Genomic DNA, 15,566 nt, shown 5'->3' with positions numbered 1-15,566 from the left:
GAAATGACAGACAAATAACTAAAAATCACTTTCTGAAAAAGTACATAGGCTCATATATCCGGCTAAACAAATTGGAGCAATTCTAATACTTTCTACTTTAATATGCCTCAATTTGTACATGAATTCAGATCTTCTACTAAGCTGTGGGTTCACTACAATGACCTTTGTGTTGCTTTTATCACAGAAACTTACATATCAATAAACCCTACAGTAATACTAGTTTCATCAAATAGCAGAAAATCTGTTGTTTTGGCTTCACCTCAGAGCACACAATGTGGATGTTTTCATATCATAATGTTTTCAAGATCTAAATTATGGGAGATTATATGGGAGCAAAGAAGATGTTAAATACCTTTTAATACTTCCAATAATAAAAATCCCTTAAGTGGAATCCCAAGGTGGCCTCTGATCAATGAAATCATAATAAGCTGGAACCTATAATTAACTCTGAATGTTTTCCACATTTTCTTTCAAAAAGAAGAAGAAGGCGGCATACCACTAGAAAAACTAGTTTCATTAATTTTTAACCTAAAATCTATTACTATGGTAGATTCCTAGCTCAGCAAACCTCTAACTCAGTTGCCCACAGTTTAACATCTATTGCACTAGAAAATTAGCACTGACGTTCAGAGTGATCTATTTGAGGTCCTACAAAACCTCAATCAAATATATTAAAAAGTATACATAACTCTTGGGTCTGATGAGATCTGCGTTGAACCTTGACTCTACTGTTTTATAACTTCCTGTATGACTTGGAGCAAGTTATCTAAGATTTTCAATGCTCCAGTTTCCTTATCTATTAAAATGGGATAAAACTATCTATCTCATAGAGGGGTTTTTTTGGAGTGGGGAGGGGGATCAAATAATATATGCAATATTCTTAGCACTGGTACAGAATACCAAAGTATTCAAAAAATGTTCCTAGGTTTTGTAGTGGTGGTAGTAGTAGAGTAATGGTGGTAGTAAGTAATAAAGAAAAAAAATTAACAGTGGTGAAAACTGAAGTTTCTACATAAACCTTTACAGTAAGAAACAGCAAATAACAACATTATATCCCTGAATTTCAAGGTAACTGAATCTTTTCTATATGAAACCTGCAAGGTATCAAGGTTCAAATATATTTTCATATATATTATATTTTATATGAAGAATAAACACTCTTTACAAATGTGCAGGTTCTAAAAAAATAATAGTAGATATTTGAGTAAAACATGGATAATCAGAATATTTGAAAGTCTTTTAAAAAACCATATACACTTTTTTATGAAGAATATTTTGTCTCTTAAGGTACAAACAAAAAAAGTAAGGATGAAAATAAAGGTAAACTCTTTCTTGAGCTCAAGATAATTACAAGATTATAATTACAAGATTAAAATTTTCATTCTGCCTTCTGATAAATCATAATCTACTGGGAATAAATATCCAACCCTGTTCTTAAATATTTTCCAGATAGCTTTGGAGAACTAAACTTTTCATCAGTATTATTGGGCATAAACTTATGAGTCAGGAAAATGAAATAAAATAAACTGCATGACTTTTGGAGTAAAAATGAGAACAGTTTCAGAATTTGTGTTTAGCAGGCAAGCATTTAATCTTTGTTTCTATTGCTCTATTCAGAGGATAAAGCACTCTACTTTGCAGAATCAGCTCTCAATATTCATCAAGTTCGTATTATATAGTGGTGACAAGAAAAAACACAGCTTCTGTCATTACAGAAGTCCATTTTGCTAAAATACTGACAAAATTAATATTATTTTAAAAATATATGCCATACACACATTCAAAAAAGAGAAATATTTAAAATTTCAGAGGTAAAGGGGAAACTAAAAATCATTTAGTCACCCTGGGTTCCCATGCTGAGAAATCCAAAGTAGGCTTCAAAGGACTACAAACCACCCAAAATTGATTGCAAAATTTTATGTACAGGTGTATTTTTATGGAAAGAAGGTCCATCCACAGCTTTCAATAGATTCTCAAAGAGGTTTGTGATCCAAACTTTTTCTGTAAACATCCAAGTCTGGATAAGGTTCTTCCCGTAAGGTTAGGCTCCATAGCAATCTGTACATTCATCATCATACTGTACTGTACTGTATAATAACTACCCAGTAATTTGTCTCCCTCCTACCAAATAAACTGTAGAAACAGAGCAGAAAGCATCTCTGCTTTGTTCATGGCTATATTCCCAGTATTCTGCCTGGTGTCTGTCATGTAATCAATAACCATTTCTTGAATAAATGAATCAATCATTCATTTGCATAATTAAAATTGGGCCAACTTTTTAAAAGTGCTTTCTAAATAAATATTCCAATTACATATCCTTAGTCAATAAGAACTTATAATTCAATTAAAATAAACTTATATTGAAGATAACCTTTCCAGAATATATTAAGTTACAGAGCACGTCTTCCATAAAACTTCTTTGTAGTCACTCAGTAGTATAAGATTTCCCAGCAGATAGGAACTTCAACAAGGACACTGAAAGCCTGCTTAACTGAATGAAATTTTGACGGCTTACAATTGGTGTAATCTGTAAATTAAACATACGACATGATCTCACATAAAATAACTAAAACCCTAATCTTAAAGGTATTTTCAAAATGAAAACTTAGAAGAAATTGGGTCTTTTCCATCATCGTGTGGAATTTTTTGCAATGTGATAGACTGCAAATGAGAAATGAATTTTAATAATTACCTAATTTAAAACTTATTCAGTGGCTTTTAAAATGAACTTAATTTCAGCTATACTGGTATTCCTTTTTCCACCTTTATCTATTATCTTGACACAAAACTACTTCAACATTTTCAAAATATAATTTTCAAAGCTATGACTGGCCCTTTGTTGATTTCATCTACTAGAAAATTTAATTTTACTTCTTTATCCAAATGTCTCTGTAAATATTGGTCCTTATGATTTTTGTTTGTTTTAGTAAGACTAAAATATCAGAATGATAACATTATTAAACAGATCAATCTGGAAGAAAAAAATACCCTTGTAACTCTAAACACATTCATTTATTTTCAGCTAACATTACACACTAAAATTTATCCTTTAGAAATTTCTAACATTATTTCTAATGGCTTACTTAATGGACATACCGGAAGCTGTGAATGCCCTGAAGTTCCTGCTGTAAAACCTCTTGCGTTGTTGCTATTAAGTCCAATGCTCCGACAAATTCAGAAGTAGATAACAACACCTGTACTGTAGGCTGAGTCTGGTGTACAGTGGCCATTAATTTCAGTTTATTGTATACTTTAACACAATTATTTCTGGTAAGTGCCAGTCTTAAAATGTGTAGTGATCCTTCACACATTACTTTATCAATCTGTGCAATTTTATCTCGAAGCATTTTTACAGCCTGGGAAGTTTTCTTGAGGTAGTCCTGCAATTCGTGTTGAGAGGTCATTGCATGAAAAAATGCTTCTGAACGTAGAGAGATCTGGTGAGCAATGTTTACTTCCACAATATCCAGATAATGGCTCAGCTTAAGAGGAAAGGAAAAGAAAAAAAAAAATCACAGCATATTATAAGTATACCTTAACTATCCAAATACTTTCTGAAAATGATACAATATTTCTACATGTATTTTAAATCCCATTGTGTGAACTGTTTGATAATGTGATGCTTGATACTAGGCATACAAAATAGAAGGGAGATGAAAGGTAGAGCCCAAAGTTAATAAATGTAAGACAAAAGCATAGAAGGTGATTTACCTTCTTCCTCTGCTCCTGCCATTACTGTCCTCCAAACACCAACTACTTTCTAGAAAGTAAAAGTAGCCCATAGTCATCTCAGATTATAATCTAGTTTTAGAAGTTCCAAGATCTGAGAGAGAATGATTGATTTCCTTAACCTCCACACATCATTGCCATCACAAATATCATGTATAATTTATCTGACTGAAAGATGATTATAGTTACCATTTACTGACTTTCTATGTACCAGGCACTGGTATTTTATATACACCATCTTCTAATTTTAACAATCTTGGAATACAGGTATTATTATTATTTTATTTTACAGATGAGGACAATGAGGCTCAGAAACATTAAATAACTTGAATAAAGTCATATGATTAGTAAGTAGAAAAACTGAAATTTGAACCCAGGTTTGTCTAACTCAAAAACTGAAGTTCTTTCTACTGTACCATGCTGCCTCAAAACGTTAGAGAATTCATGAAAGACAGATTGGTGATCCAGCCACAAATTACAGAGAGTACTAGAATTCACCTGGATCTTTTTTTTTAGGCTGTTAATTTCACATTTCAATAATTATTCTTTTATCAATTTGTAAAACTCAGTTTATTTCCAATGTGGCTTCCTCTTAAACAGTTGACTGAAACAATTAGTTCATATATATCTTATTTGTAATACTACCAAAATTAATTCCTGGAGTAACATGTATTAAGAATGCTTTCTAATTTCAAATATGGACTTCTAAAACTTGAGTTGTCTTTTCTTCCTTCATAACTGCATATGCCTTTTTTGGCTATATTATTTTTCCATTTCTCCCCCACTTTTTTACTTCTAGATTCTTCAACCTATAGCTCAAACTTTAAGAATTATCTCTGAACATCTCAGGAGAATTTATAGTGTTAAAGGGTTAATGGGCTTTCAACATTTAGGACTCATAAAATTAGAGGATTATTTGGTCACCAAGCCTGTCTCATTAAAACCATGCAGGATCATGCATATCTTCAATACGGCTCCTTCAATAATCTATTATAATATATAATAGATTACAAACAAGACATTCTTCTGTAGTTTAAATCTGTTGCATTTATACTCTTTTGCTGTTGTTCTTTTTACCTTCAACAGCTGTTCATTTATTTACCTAAAAAGCAATATGGGGGTGAAGGTACTTAGGTACATCACAAGCTAAAGTAGACTCAATCTTCAGAAAATGGAGAAAAAGTAACTCCTGTAGGACAGCAGTACTCAGAATGCAGTTTATATGCTGCTGCCAGTTTGTGAACTGTTTAACAGGTCCATGATGAAATGAGGAACTCTGCTGCAAATTAAATCAACTACATCACTAAGCCCATGGTATTGCTTTTTCACAGAAAGACTTTCTTAATGAAGGAAGCAGTGAAATGATTTACGTTCTAGAGCAAACTCGTTATCTCATCGCAGACCAGCACTTTGGGTAGCAGTACTACAATAGGACAAAAATTTCTCTAATCCTGGTTGTAGCATCCCCTCTTTAAAGCTAGCAAGATAAAACGGGTGCTGTCAATCATACAGTGAGTTTGAATCCTGTCTTGGAATCCTGTCTTCCATTCCTTTTCTAAGAACAGAACAGAATGAGGAGACAAAATGTAAATGTAATAAAGCTGATTCTGCAACTTACCAAAAAAAAAAAAAAAATTTCCATTACTTTAGTCACTTTAAACATTTAGCATGAGAAAATTGTTTCATTTGAATTTCAAAGATTTCTGCAATTTATCAATACTCCTTGATCTATTCTTTTCAAAGGCATAATATTTTCATAATTCATTTCCTATTAAAATTCTATAAAGGGAACAATTTTTAAAGTATTCCTAAAAGTATCTGTATAGATTGATGAAATTTTTATTGGCTTTTGTTGTTTTTCTCTTTTAAGGTATTATTCTACCAGGGGATATACTTGGAATGTGAAAAAGTAGTCTGGGAGTGAGACTGTGTCTATATATCCATTGTTTTCATAAGATTTGTGAATTTATTCTTACTCAAGGAAAACCTTTATAGATGAAAATGTTGCCAAAAAAAATAAAAGTGAATTCATTTTCATTTTCAACTGTGAGAAATGGAATACTCACAATTCTTTCCCGACATTTCTTCTCCTCTCCGCCCTAAGTAGCCCTTCTTCAGTTGCTGAGAAGGACTGGACCCAACTTATTGAATAGTCTACCTGAGGCAAGCTTTCAGACTGCCAAGAGCCGTCACCAGACTAAAATGAAATGCTTTCATCTCAGTTTAGGAACCACAGTCAGTTTTAGAAAAGCTCTAAACTGAGTGCTAAGAAAGAACAGAGATCAAAGGTCTTTACTTCCTGTTCCAGTTTTAAAAGATTCTTGATCTGTGAGTTATGTTTAAAGTTTTACATTTTAAATGACTTTCAAGATATTGACTTCTGAAATATAGAACACTGTAAAATTTTGAAAAACTGCTGACTAATAACACGCAAAAGGCTACGCTTTGCAAAGCTTTGCAAAGCTAAAGGTACACTGCATTTTTTAACTATGATATTTTTGCTTCAAAATAATAATCATTACTATGTATAAACGAAGAAAAATAGTACATCAGGAAAAGTTAATTTTCTGTGCTTTAAATCGTAAAGAATATAAAATTAGCCAATATACTGTTTGGAATAAATGTAAAACAATTAATTGTGTTATCTAATACATCCTTTCAATTGAGATTGCTATCAACTGCTGTTTCAGATAAGAAGCACTCAAACAATAACCTTTTCCTTTTTCAACAGCACAACTTGTATTGCATTGAAACAAAGTGCTATTACTTTATCAGTTAAGATCTGAAGGGTTCTAATTATCAGTAACAATAAAGATGAAATTAAAGGAATTAGTGCCTACTAAATAACTAACTCTGAACTCACACCAACAGTACCACTTAATTAAAATAGTTTTCTACATGGGAAAAGTAAAAAAGAAACTACCTTTTCTTGTAGCAACTTTGAGGAAGCTGCATCACGATTTCCTTTTCCACCAGCAGTATTAAAATGAGACCATGGTAAAACTGAATTAAAAGTTAAGGAATCGTCCAAGGCAAAATCTGGTTTCATAAAAATCTATTAAAAAAATGCATTTCCCTCAATTAGATAAACATTTTCTTTACATCCATTATCCCTTCTAACATCATAAGACCATTAAACAATAATTAACTTGAATCTCAGGCATATACAGAAAAAGCAAGTGATAACAAGTTGAGTTATTTATACAAAAATCTGTAGAAGAAAAATATATAAATAATGTTTCATCCAGCTAAAAATGCTCATGAAAGATAGAAAAATGTTTTTTTGCCTTTACCAATAGAGATGGTCATTCCATTACTACTTGGTCAAACTCACGAATGCAGTCCCACTGGGCACATATGAAAGGGAGATATCATACTTACCCTAAAATTTCTGTATTATTTCCCACTGATAGTGGTTTTTTAAAAATGTCAAATATCAATATCTCTATACTTATATTTCTATTTTCTCTTGCTCAAAATTCTTTCAAACTTTTTTAGATTAGACATACACTGAATTTTAAAACCAAAACAATTCAACTTTATGAAGAGACTGCTCCTTTCCCTTGTATACCACATCCATCTGGGCACCAAGTACTACCCTTAATATTTCCTTATTGTCACTTGAATCTCCTCTCTACTCTATCTCCACAGTATTTCTACAGCTCCTCATTATCTCTGGATTATAGTAAATGGCTGCTTACTGATGTCCTTCCCTAATCTATCCTCTATATATCTTTAAAATGCAATTATAACTGAATTAACTTCTCTTTTTAAATCTCTCAATGAATTCCCATGACTGACAGACCAAACTCTCTTAGAATGGCATTAAGAGTTTTATTTATCTCATACTTCACAAAATTTATTTAACCCCATCTCTAAACACAAGTATACCATGTATACTTATTTATCTCATACTTCATAAATATTTTTACTTAATATGTATATCTCCCCCAGACCATATGTTCCTATAAGACTGGATTTATAGATTATTAATCTTTCTATTCCAGCACATAGCATAAGGCCTGAAATGTGGTTTAATCAATTAATTTCTATGTTATATTTTATTATATTCACTGATTCATATGACCCATATCCAAAAATTAGTATGAATGTGATAGGGAAATCTAACTAGGGACATGAGTATATTTTCTAGTCCCTCTAGTATAACTGAAAGTATTGATTAACTCAATAAATGTGACTATCTATGATTTTACTCTTATGCTAGGCACTAAGGTGGAAACAAAGCTAAATTATTCCAGAGGTCCTAATCTCAAGGATCTTTAGCCCAAGGGATGTGATAAAATATATACATAAATATTTTATAAGGGAAAGAGTGACAAATGCCTTAAAAGAGAAGGCAGGGGTCTAGATAAAATGCTATGGCAGTTTGGCAAAGGGGCCAGTGATCTTCATTTGGAGGAAATGTATTCATGTAAAGTTGTCATTTAAGCAAAAAACTGTAAAGGATTAGATATGGAGACATAAGAGAAAAGTCTTCCAGGCTAAAGGAACACTGCAAGTAAAGCACGGAGTCAGCGAAAAAGTCTGGCTGAAGTAAAGAATGTGTAAAGATTAGTAGGCAAAAGTTAAGAGTGTGCCTATGATGGAAGTGAATAATTAAGGGCCTTAAATGACACAGTTTGAATTTTATTTTGTAGGAATCAAAGAACTTTAAAAATGACTGCCCTTTCCTTTTTGTTTCTGTCTTTCATCCTTCTGTCTCTTCTCACCCTAAAGAGCAATCATCACAGACCTCTTTGAGAATATGATGAATGCAATGGACTCCTTCCCCAGAAAAAAAACAAAAACAAAAAAAACACTCATCTATTACACATCTCCACAAAATTTTTCATACAAAGAAAATATCCCTAATAATTTGGAGGGGTAATAAGATCAATAAAATTATATTTTAAAGTGAAAAGATTTAAACATATTTGTAGGTTTTGGTGATAAAGAAGAGACTGATCATGCAAAAGAGAGAGAAGAAAAGTGAGAAAGTCCCAGAAGACGCAAAGCAGTCAAAGCATCAGAAAACAGCCCAGTGAAAGCTTCTTACAAGGCAAAATTAAAGATCAAATATTAAAAAGCTGTATTCTCATTTTTCAGGTTTTGTTACCTTAGGTACTTGCTCCAGATCTGTCCTGGATTTATCTATTTTAAAAAAGGAAAAGGGAAAATATGATTTTTTAAAACTTGTTTTCATTTTATTTCCATAAAATATATTTTGACAGATTCAATACTATACTAGGTCACAATTAAATAACCATTTAAGTTTCTTTCTTCAACAAATATCAAACACCTTCTGTATACCTAGGAGTAGGCAAAGCAGTGAATAAAACGTATGTTTCAAATAATTTTAATCAATTGTATAGTAGCAATAAAACAACTAAATGTATTCAAGTCTTTTTTAAATGGACACAGAAAGCTTGGTGCTATCTTATAGAAATGCTATTTTTATTGTTCAAAAGGTCTACCATCCCATCCAGTATTTCCTATGATCAAAAAATTTTTTAATGCCATATTATTTTTCTTCTTAGACATCTTAGTTTGTATCCTCTACAAACTTCTTGCAAATGAACCTCCTTTATCTTTGTCTCACCAATCAGATTTCAAACAAGGTACCCTCCTTTCCAAAACTAAGCTTTCTGTACTCGGACTCCATCCTCCCCTGCCTCTTCTCTGAGATCACATCAATTACCCTGCCTCTCCATATCTTTAACATTTTAATAGCTCTTTCCTCTCTGCATACAAACACGCTCAGTTCTCTTCCATTAAAGAAGAAGAAGAAGAAAGATAAACCCCAGGGCCTAGAGTAGGCTGAGGCAAGGGAGAACCTCAGGTGCAGAATTTAAGGAAGCACTCACTCTCAGGATTATGCGAATATCTCTCTTGCCTCATCTAATCCTGGCCATGCAAAAACATTCTAGCACAACTGCTAATAGAAACAAACTAGAGGGATTCTGTTCCCTCTAGTCAATACCTTACATTTCAAATCTTCAAGTCACATCCATATTGGCAGTCTCCACTTCTTACTCTTGTACTCACTCCTTAATACATAGTATTGAAGTTTCTGTAACTACTACTCCAGTCTAAATGTCCTCCCTAAGATCTCCCAAATTGCCAAATCCACAGAGATTTCTCAGAGTGCAAACCTGATCTATCCCTTAAGTATTCTGACACTGCAGACTAATTATTCGCACTTCTTTGAAATTCTAACTACCTTCCATCTCTAAGGTGGAACTCTCTCTTGGTTGACTCTCCTATCTCTCTGACTACTTCTTTTTAGTCTCCTTCACAGGTACATTTTCTACTCCCTCTTAAATGTGACAGCCTCCTAGTGTTCCATCATCAGTTCTTTTCTCCTTACTACTCACATCCTCCCAGGTGATCCCACCTGTGTTCTTGGATTCAACTACCATGCTGTTGTCTAGCACACTGTCTATGATAATGTCTATCATACTTGTATCTCCAGCCTAGATCTCTTTCCTGAGCTCTGGGTTGCATACCAGACTTCTCCTTCTATGCAAAACTTCAATTAAACCAGCCTCTATCTCCTCCAAACTTCCTTCTCCAATACTACCTCTCTTACCTAGCCAGCTGCCCAAGCAAGAAATGTGGGAATCATCCTTGAATCATCTTGCTCCATTACTAACAAATGACTGACCACCAAAACCTGTGCCTCCATTTCTGAGGCATCTCTTAAAGACCTAATTTCCTCTCCATCCTCATTATAACTGCTATTAGGAACACATGATTTCTCGCTTGTATTACTGCAACAGGCTTCTACTGTATTCTTGCCTCCAGTTTTACCATCATCTATAAATTTACTACCCACAACTGCTTTCACAGTGAAATATATAATCATAACTCTGATCCTGTCTGGTTTAAAATACTTTGTAACTCTATACTGCTTTTAGAAAAGAAAAATGTCTTAGCATGATATACAAGGCTCTTCATGATCTGACTCCTACCTACTTCTGCAGCCTCATTTCTTGCTCCCAGTGGAGCCAGCATACTAAACTCTTGCAGGTCCTAGAACATGCTAATTTCTCTCTTGACTCTACAGCTCTGCATAAACTGTCCCCTTTCCTGGAATGTCTTTTTGCAAATAAATATTTCTTGATAGTTAGTTTAAAACACAGACAATCCTCATCAACTCTAGTTTTTATAAAGCTAAGTTAGGAACTCTTTACAATATTACCATGCTGAACTTACTGCCTGATACACAGTGTTGGTTTGTTTAACCTTGCTCAGGAAACCATCAGCTTCTTGAGGACAGGGACTATTTCTTATTCATTTATTTTTAGGCAACAAGCAAAGTACAAAGCATCTGAATATTAAATAAGTATTTGTTGAATTGAAGGATAACACTACCATCAGATCCATGATTTTTCTCTTTAAAGCTTTTAGAAAAGATTATGATTGCAGGCTATAGACATCTCACTAGAAATAAAAATTAGATATGATAGTCAACAAGGTCCCCAAATTAAGATTTTGTTCATTAATATTCATGCTATGCTACAAATAGCACATATTCATACCATGAGTATGTAAGAGAGTCCTGTCAAAGGTATCTTTAGGAGGACAAATTTTCTTGCATCTCTCATGAATCTTCTCTCTCTAACAAAAAGACAAATAAATAATGTGATCAATGCTGTGTGGCAATATGAGTATTCAAAGCATTAAAATATTTAACAAAACAGAATATCAGAGTATACCAAATAAGTTCTAAATTTTTCTAATATGAAATCACTAGCCTCTTGAACTTAAATACAAGTAACAAGTATGCTTAATAAACCAAATACCACTGAGACGTGTGAATGTCTATGTACTTATACTCATCCCATTTTATACAATTATAGTAAAATCTCCATAAACTTAGAATGAAGTGGGAAAACAAATAAAAAATCCTTATTTTTATAACAGAAATCAGTTAAGAAAATAACTTTTTTAAAATAAGCAAGAAAATTTTAAACCTATATACCCAAGATCGAAAGACAGATTAGTAGTTAATACTTCCTCTGAGTCCAAAAAGAAAAAAGGAAAGACGGAAAGAAACCCCACTCTGAGTTCAGATTAGATGACCACTAACAACACTGTTATCTTTTCAGATACCATACACAGGACATATGGGAAAGTGCAGTGTGGTAAGGAAAAAACCCTGGGCTAATAGTATTAGCCCTGAAGAATTCTGATAGCAGTTCTATCAGAAACTACAGGACTGTCTTCCAAAGTGGCTGTACTATTCTGCATTCCTATGCACAATGAATACGAGTTCCTATTAGCCACATCCTTGCCAGCATTTGGTCTTGACAGCATTTTGGATTTTCACCATTCTAAAGGATGTGTAGTGGCACCTCGTTTTAATTTGCAATTCCCTATAGACATATGATGTCGGGCAATTTTTCATATGCTTACTAGCCATCTGTATCGTTTCTTTGGTGAAATGCCTGTTCAGATCCCTTGTCCATTTTTTGTGGTGAAATATACACAACATAAAATTTACCATTAGTGGAGGTGGCCAAGATAGTGGAGTAGGAAGACCTTGAACTCACCTCCTCCCACAGACACACCAAAATTATAACTATTTACAGAGCAACTATCAATGAGAACCTGAAGAATAGCAGAAAAGATTTTTCACAACTAAAGACATAGAGAAGAAACTACAGCAAGACAGGTAGGAGGGGTAGAGGTATGACCCACTCACCTGGGTCAGGGACCCACAAATGGGAGAAATATCACAATTATAGAGGTCCTCCCCAAGGAGCAAGGGGTCTGAGCCCCACATCAGGCTCCCCAGTCCAGGGTCCTGTGCTGGGAAGATGAGCCTCCAGCATGTGTGACTTTGCAAACTAGTGGATCTTATGTTCAGGAGAGCTGGAGAGCTATAGGAAACAGAGTCTCTGCTCTTAAAGGGTGCATGCAAAATCTCACATGCTCTGAGTCCAAGCCAGAGGCAGTTGTTTGAAAGGAGCTTGGGGCAGACCCACTGGACAACGTTGGAGAGCCTCTGAAAGAGGCAGGAGGCAACTGGGACCTCTCCAGGGAATAGAGATGATGGGAGCAGCCATTTTGGGAGCTTGTTGCACTGCAATAACACCAGTACTGGTGAGCACCATTTCGGAATCCTCCCTCTAGTCTATTAGCACTGGGAACCCAGCCCTGCCCACCAGCAGGCCAGCACCAGCCCTGAACCCATCCAAGGCTGAACAGATAGCCACATGGGGACCCAGCCCCACCCTCCAGAAGGCCCATGGCCACTGCATGAGGCACAGCCTCAAAGCCAATCAGGCCGGAGGCCAGCCATGCCTACCAGTGCGCCCACAGTAGTTGGCCTCCCCACAAAGAAGGGCACATGCAGCCCCACATAGGGGTTACCCCTATAGGATATAGCTCTGGTAACCATAGGGGAGCATGTTGCTGTGCCCCACAGTACATATCCTACTTAAGACCACTTCTCCACGATCAGGAAATGTAACTGACCTGACACACAGAAATAAACACAGAGAACTGGGCAAAATGGGGAGACAGAGGTATATGTTCCAAACAAAGGAACAAGACATAACCTCAAAAAAAGAACTAAACCAAGTGGAGATAAGCAATCACCTCCACTAAAAAGTCAAGGTAATAATAAAGATACTCACCAAACTCAGGAGGAGAATGAATGAAAACTGTGAAAATTTCAACAAAGAGTTAGAAAATATAAAGAACCAAACAGAGCTGAAGAATACAATAACTGAAACTAGAAGGAATCAACAGTAGATTAGATGATACAGATCTCTTCAGCAGTCTCGAAGAGGAAGTAGTGGGAATCACAGAAGCTGAACAGAAAAAAGAAAAAAGAATAAAAAAAAAGTAGTTTGAGACCTCTGGGACAACATTAAGCATACTAACATTCACATTATAGGGGTCCCAGAAGGAGAAGAGAGAGAAAAAAATGGCAGACAGCTTGTTTGAAAAAATAATAGCTGGAAACTTCCCTAACCTGGGGAAAGAAACATATATCCAGGTCCAGGAAGCACAGAGAGTCCCAAGCAAGATGACCCAAAGAGGTCCACATCAAGACACATTAAAATGAAAATGGCAAAAAAAAAAAAAGATTATAAATACAGAATCTTAAAAGCAGCAAGAGAAAAGCAACTAAGTATGTATGAGGGAACTCCCATAAGACTATCAGCTGACTTTTCAGCAGAAATTTTACATGCCCGAAGGGATTGGCAGGATACACTCAAAATAATGAAAGGAAATAACCTACAGCCAAGAATACTCAACCCAGCAAGGTTATCACAAACCTGAAGGAGAGATAAAGAGTTTAACAGACAAGCAAAAGCTAAAAGCTAAGAGTCCTGCACCACTAAACGGGCTTTACAAGAAATGTTAAAGGGACTTCTCTAAGTTGAAAAGAAAAGGCCACAACTAGAAATATGAAAAGTATATCCTATGATAAACCATAATGGAAAAGAATATTTTTAAAAGAATGTATATATACACACACACACACACACACACATATGTATAACTGAATTGCCTTGCTGAACAGCAGAAATTGACATAATATTGTAAATCAACTATACTTCAATTAAAAATTTAAATTAAAAAAGAAAAGTATTAAAAAACTCAATGGTAAAGGCAAATATATAGTAAAGGTAGTAGATCAACCACTTATAAAGCTAGTAGGAAGCTTGAAAGACAATAGTAGTAAAATCATCTATATCCACAATAAGTAGTTAAGAGTTACACAAAACAATAATATGTAAAATATGACGTCAAAAGCATTAAACGTGGGGGTGGGGTGTAAAAATGTAGGGTGGTTAGAATACGTTCAAACTTAAGAGAGGATCAACTTAAAATAATCAGTGTGTGTGTGTGTGTGTGTGTGTGTGTGTGATATTTAAAACTCATGGTAACCAAAAACTACAAATACATACACACTAACTAATCAAAGATAACCAAAAACCTGCAATACATACACATACAAAAAAGAGAAAGGAATCCAAACATAACACTAGGGACTTCCCTGGTGGTCCAGTGGTTGGGACTTCAACTTCCAAAGAAGTGGGGGGGATGCAGGTTCAATCCCTGGTCGGGGGGCTGGGATCCCACATGCCTGTAGGGCCAAGGCACAGAATGGAGGCGGTGTTGTGGCAAATTCAATAGAGACTTTAAAAAAAAATGGTCCACGTCAAAAAAAAAAACTAAAAAAACCCAAACAAACATAACACTAAAGATAGTCATCAAATCAAAAGGGAAGAGAGCAAAAGAAGAGGAGGAAAAAAAAAACTACAAAAACAACCAGAAAACGATTAACAAAATGGCAATAAGTACATACCTATCAATAATTACTTTAAAAGTAAATGGACTAAATCCTCCAATCCAAAGACATAGAGTGGCTGAATGAATATAAAAACAAAACCCATATATATGTTGCCTACAAGAGACTCATTTCAGACCTAGCCACACGCAGACTGAAAGTGAGGGATGGAAAAAGGTTTTCCATGCAAATGGAAACCAAAAAAAAAAAAAAAGAAAAAAAAGCTGGGTAGCAATGCTTATATCAGACAAAGTGACTTTAACACAAAGACTGTAACAAGAGACAAAGAAGGACATTACATAATGATCAAGGGATCAGTCCAAGAAGAAGATATAACAGTTGTAAATACATATGCACCCAACATAGGAGCACCTAAATACATAAAGCAAATATTAATGAGAAAAACTGAAAGTTATACAATAAAAGCAGGGGACTTTAACACCCCACTTACATGGTTGGATAGGTCATTCAGATAGACAATCAATGGTCTTAAATGTCACATTAGACCAGATGGAACTAACAGATA

The 15,566-nt window shown here is 34.6% G+C and overlaps 1 protein-coding gene across 10 annotated transcripts in view; it reads right to left on the bottom strand.

The window, feature by feature from the left end:
* VPS54 (VPS54 subunit of GARP complex) overlaps positions 1 to 15,566 on the bottom strand; it is a 132,594-nt gene that overhangs the window by 48,785 nt on the left and 68,243 nt on the right. For all 10 annotated transcript variants that reach the window (XR_014253951.1, XM_082426555.1, XM_082426556.1 and 7 more), the window contains 4 exons: positions 11,271 to 11,349; positions 8,846 to 8,880; positions 6,653 to 6,784; positions 3,097 to 3,482 (listed from right to left, as the gene is read on the bottom strand). Coding sequence is in view for 9 of the 10 variants with exons in the window: in XM_082426555.1 (XP_082282681.1) it covers positions 3,097 to 3,482; positions 6,653 to 6,784; positions 8,846 to 8,880; positions 11,271 to 11,349 (632 nt within the window). In the remaining variant the exon portion in view is untranslated. The remainder of the gene's footprint in view (positions 1 to 3,096; positions 3,483 to 6,652; positions 6,785 to 8,845; positions 8,881 to 11,270; positions 11,350 to 15,566) is intronic.

This window comes from Balaenoptera physalus (assembly GCF_965194825.1).
Source record: "Balaenoptera physalus genome assembly, chromosome: 15".
Taxonomy (NCBI): domain Eukaryota; kingdom Metazoa; phylum Chordata; class Mammalia; order Artiodactyla; family Balaenopteridae; genus Balaenoptera; species Balaenoptera physalus.
This window is presented reverse-complemented; position numbering and strand designations above follow the sequence as displayed.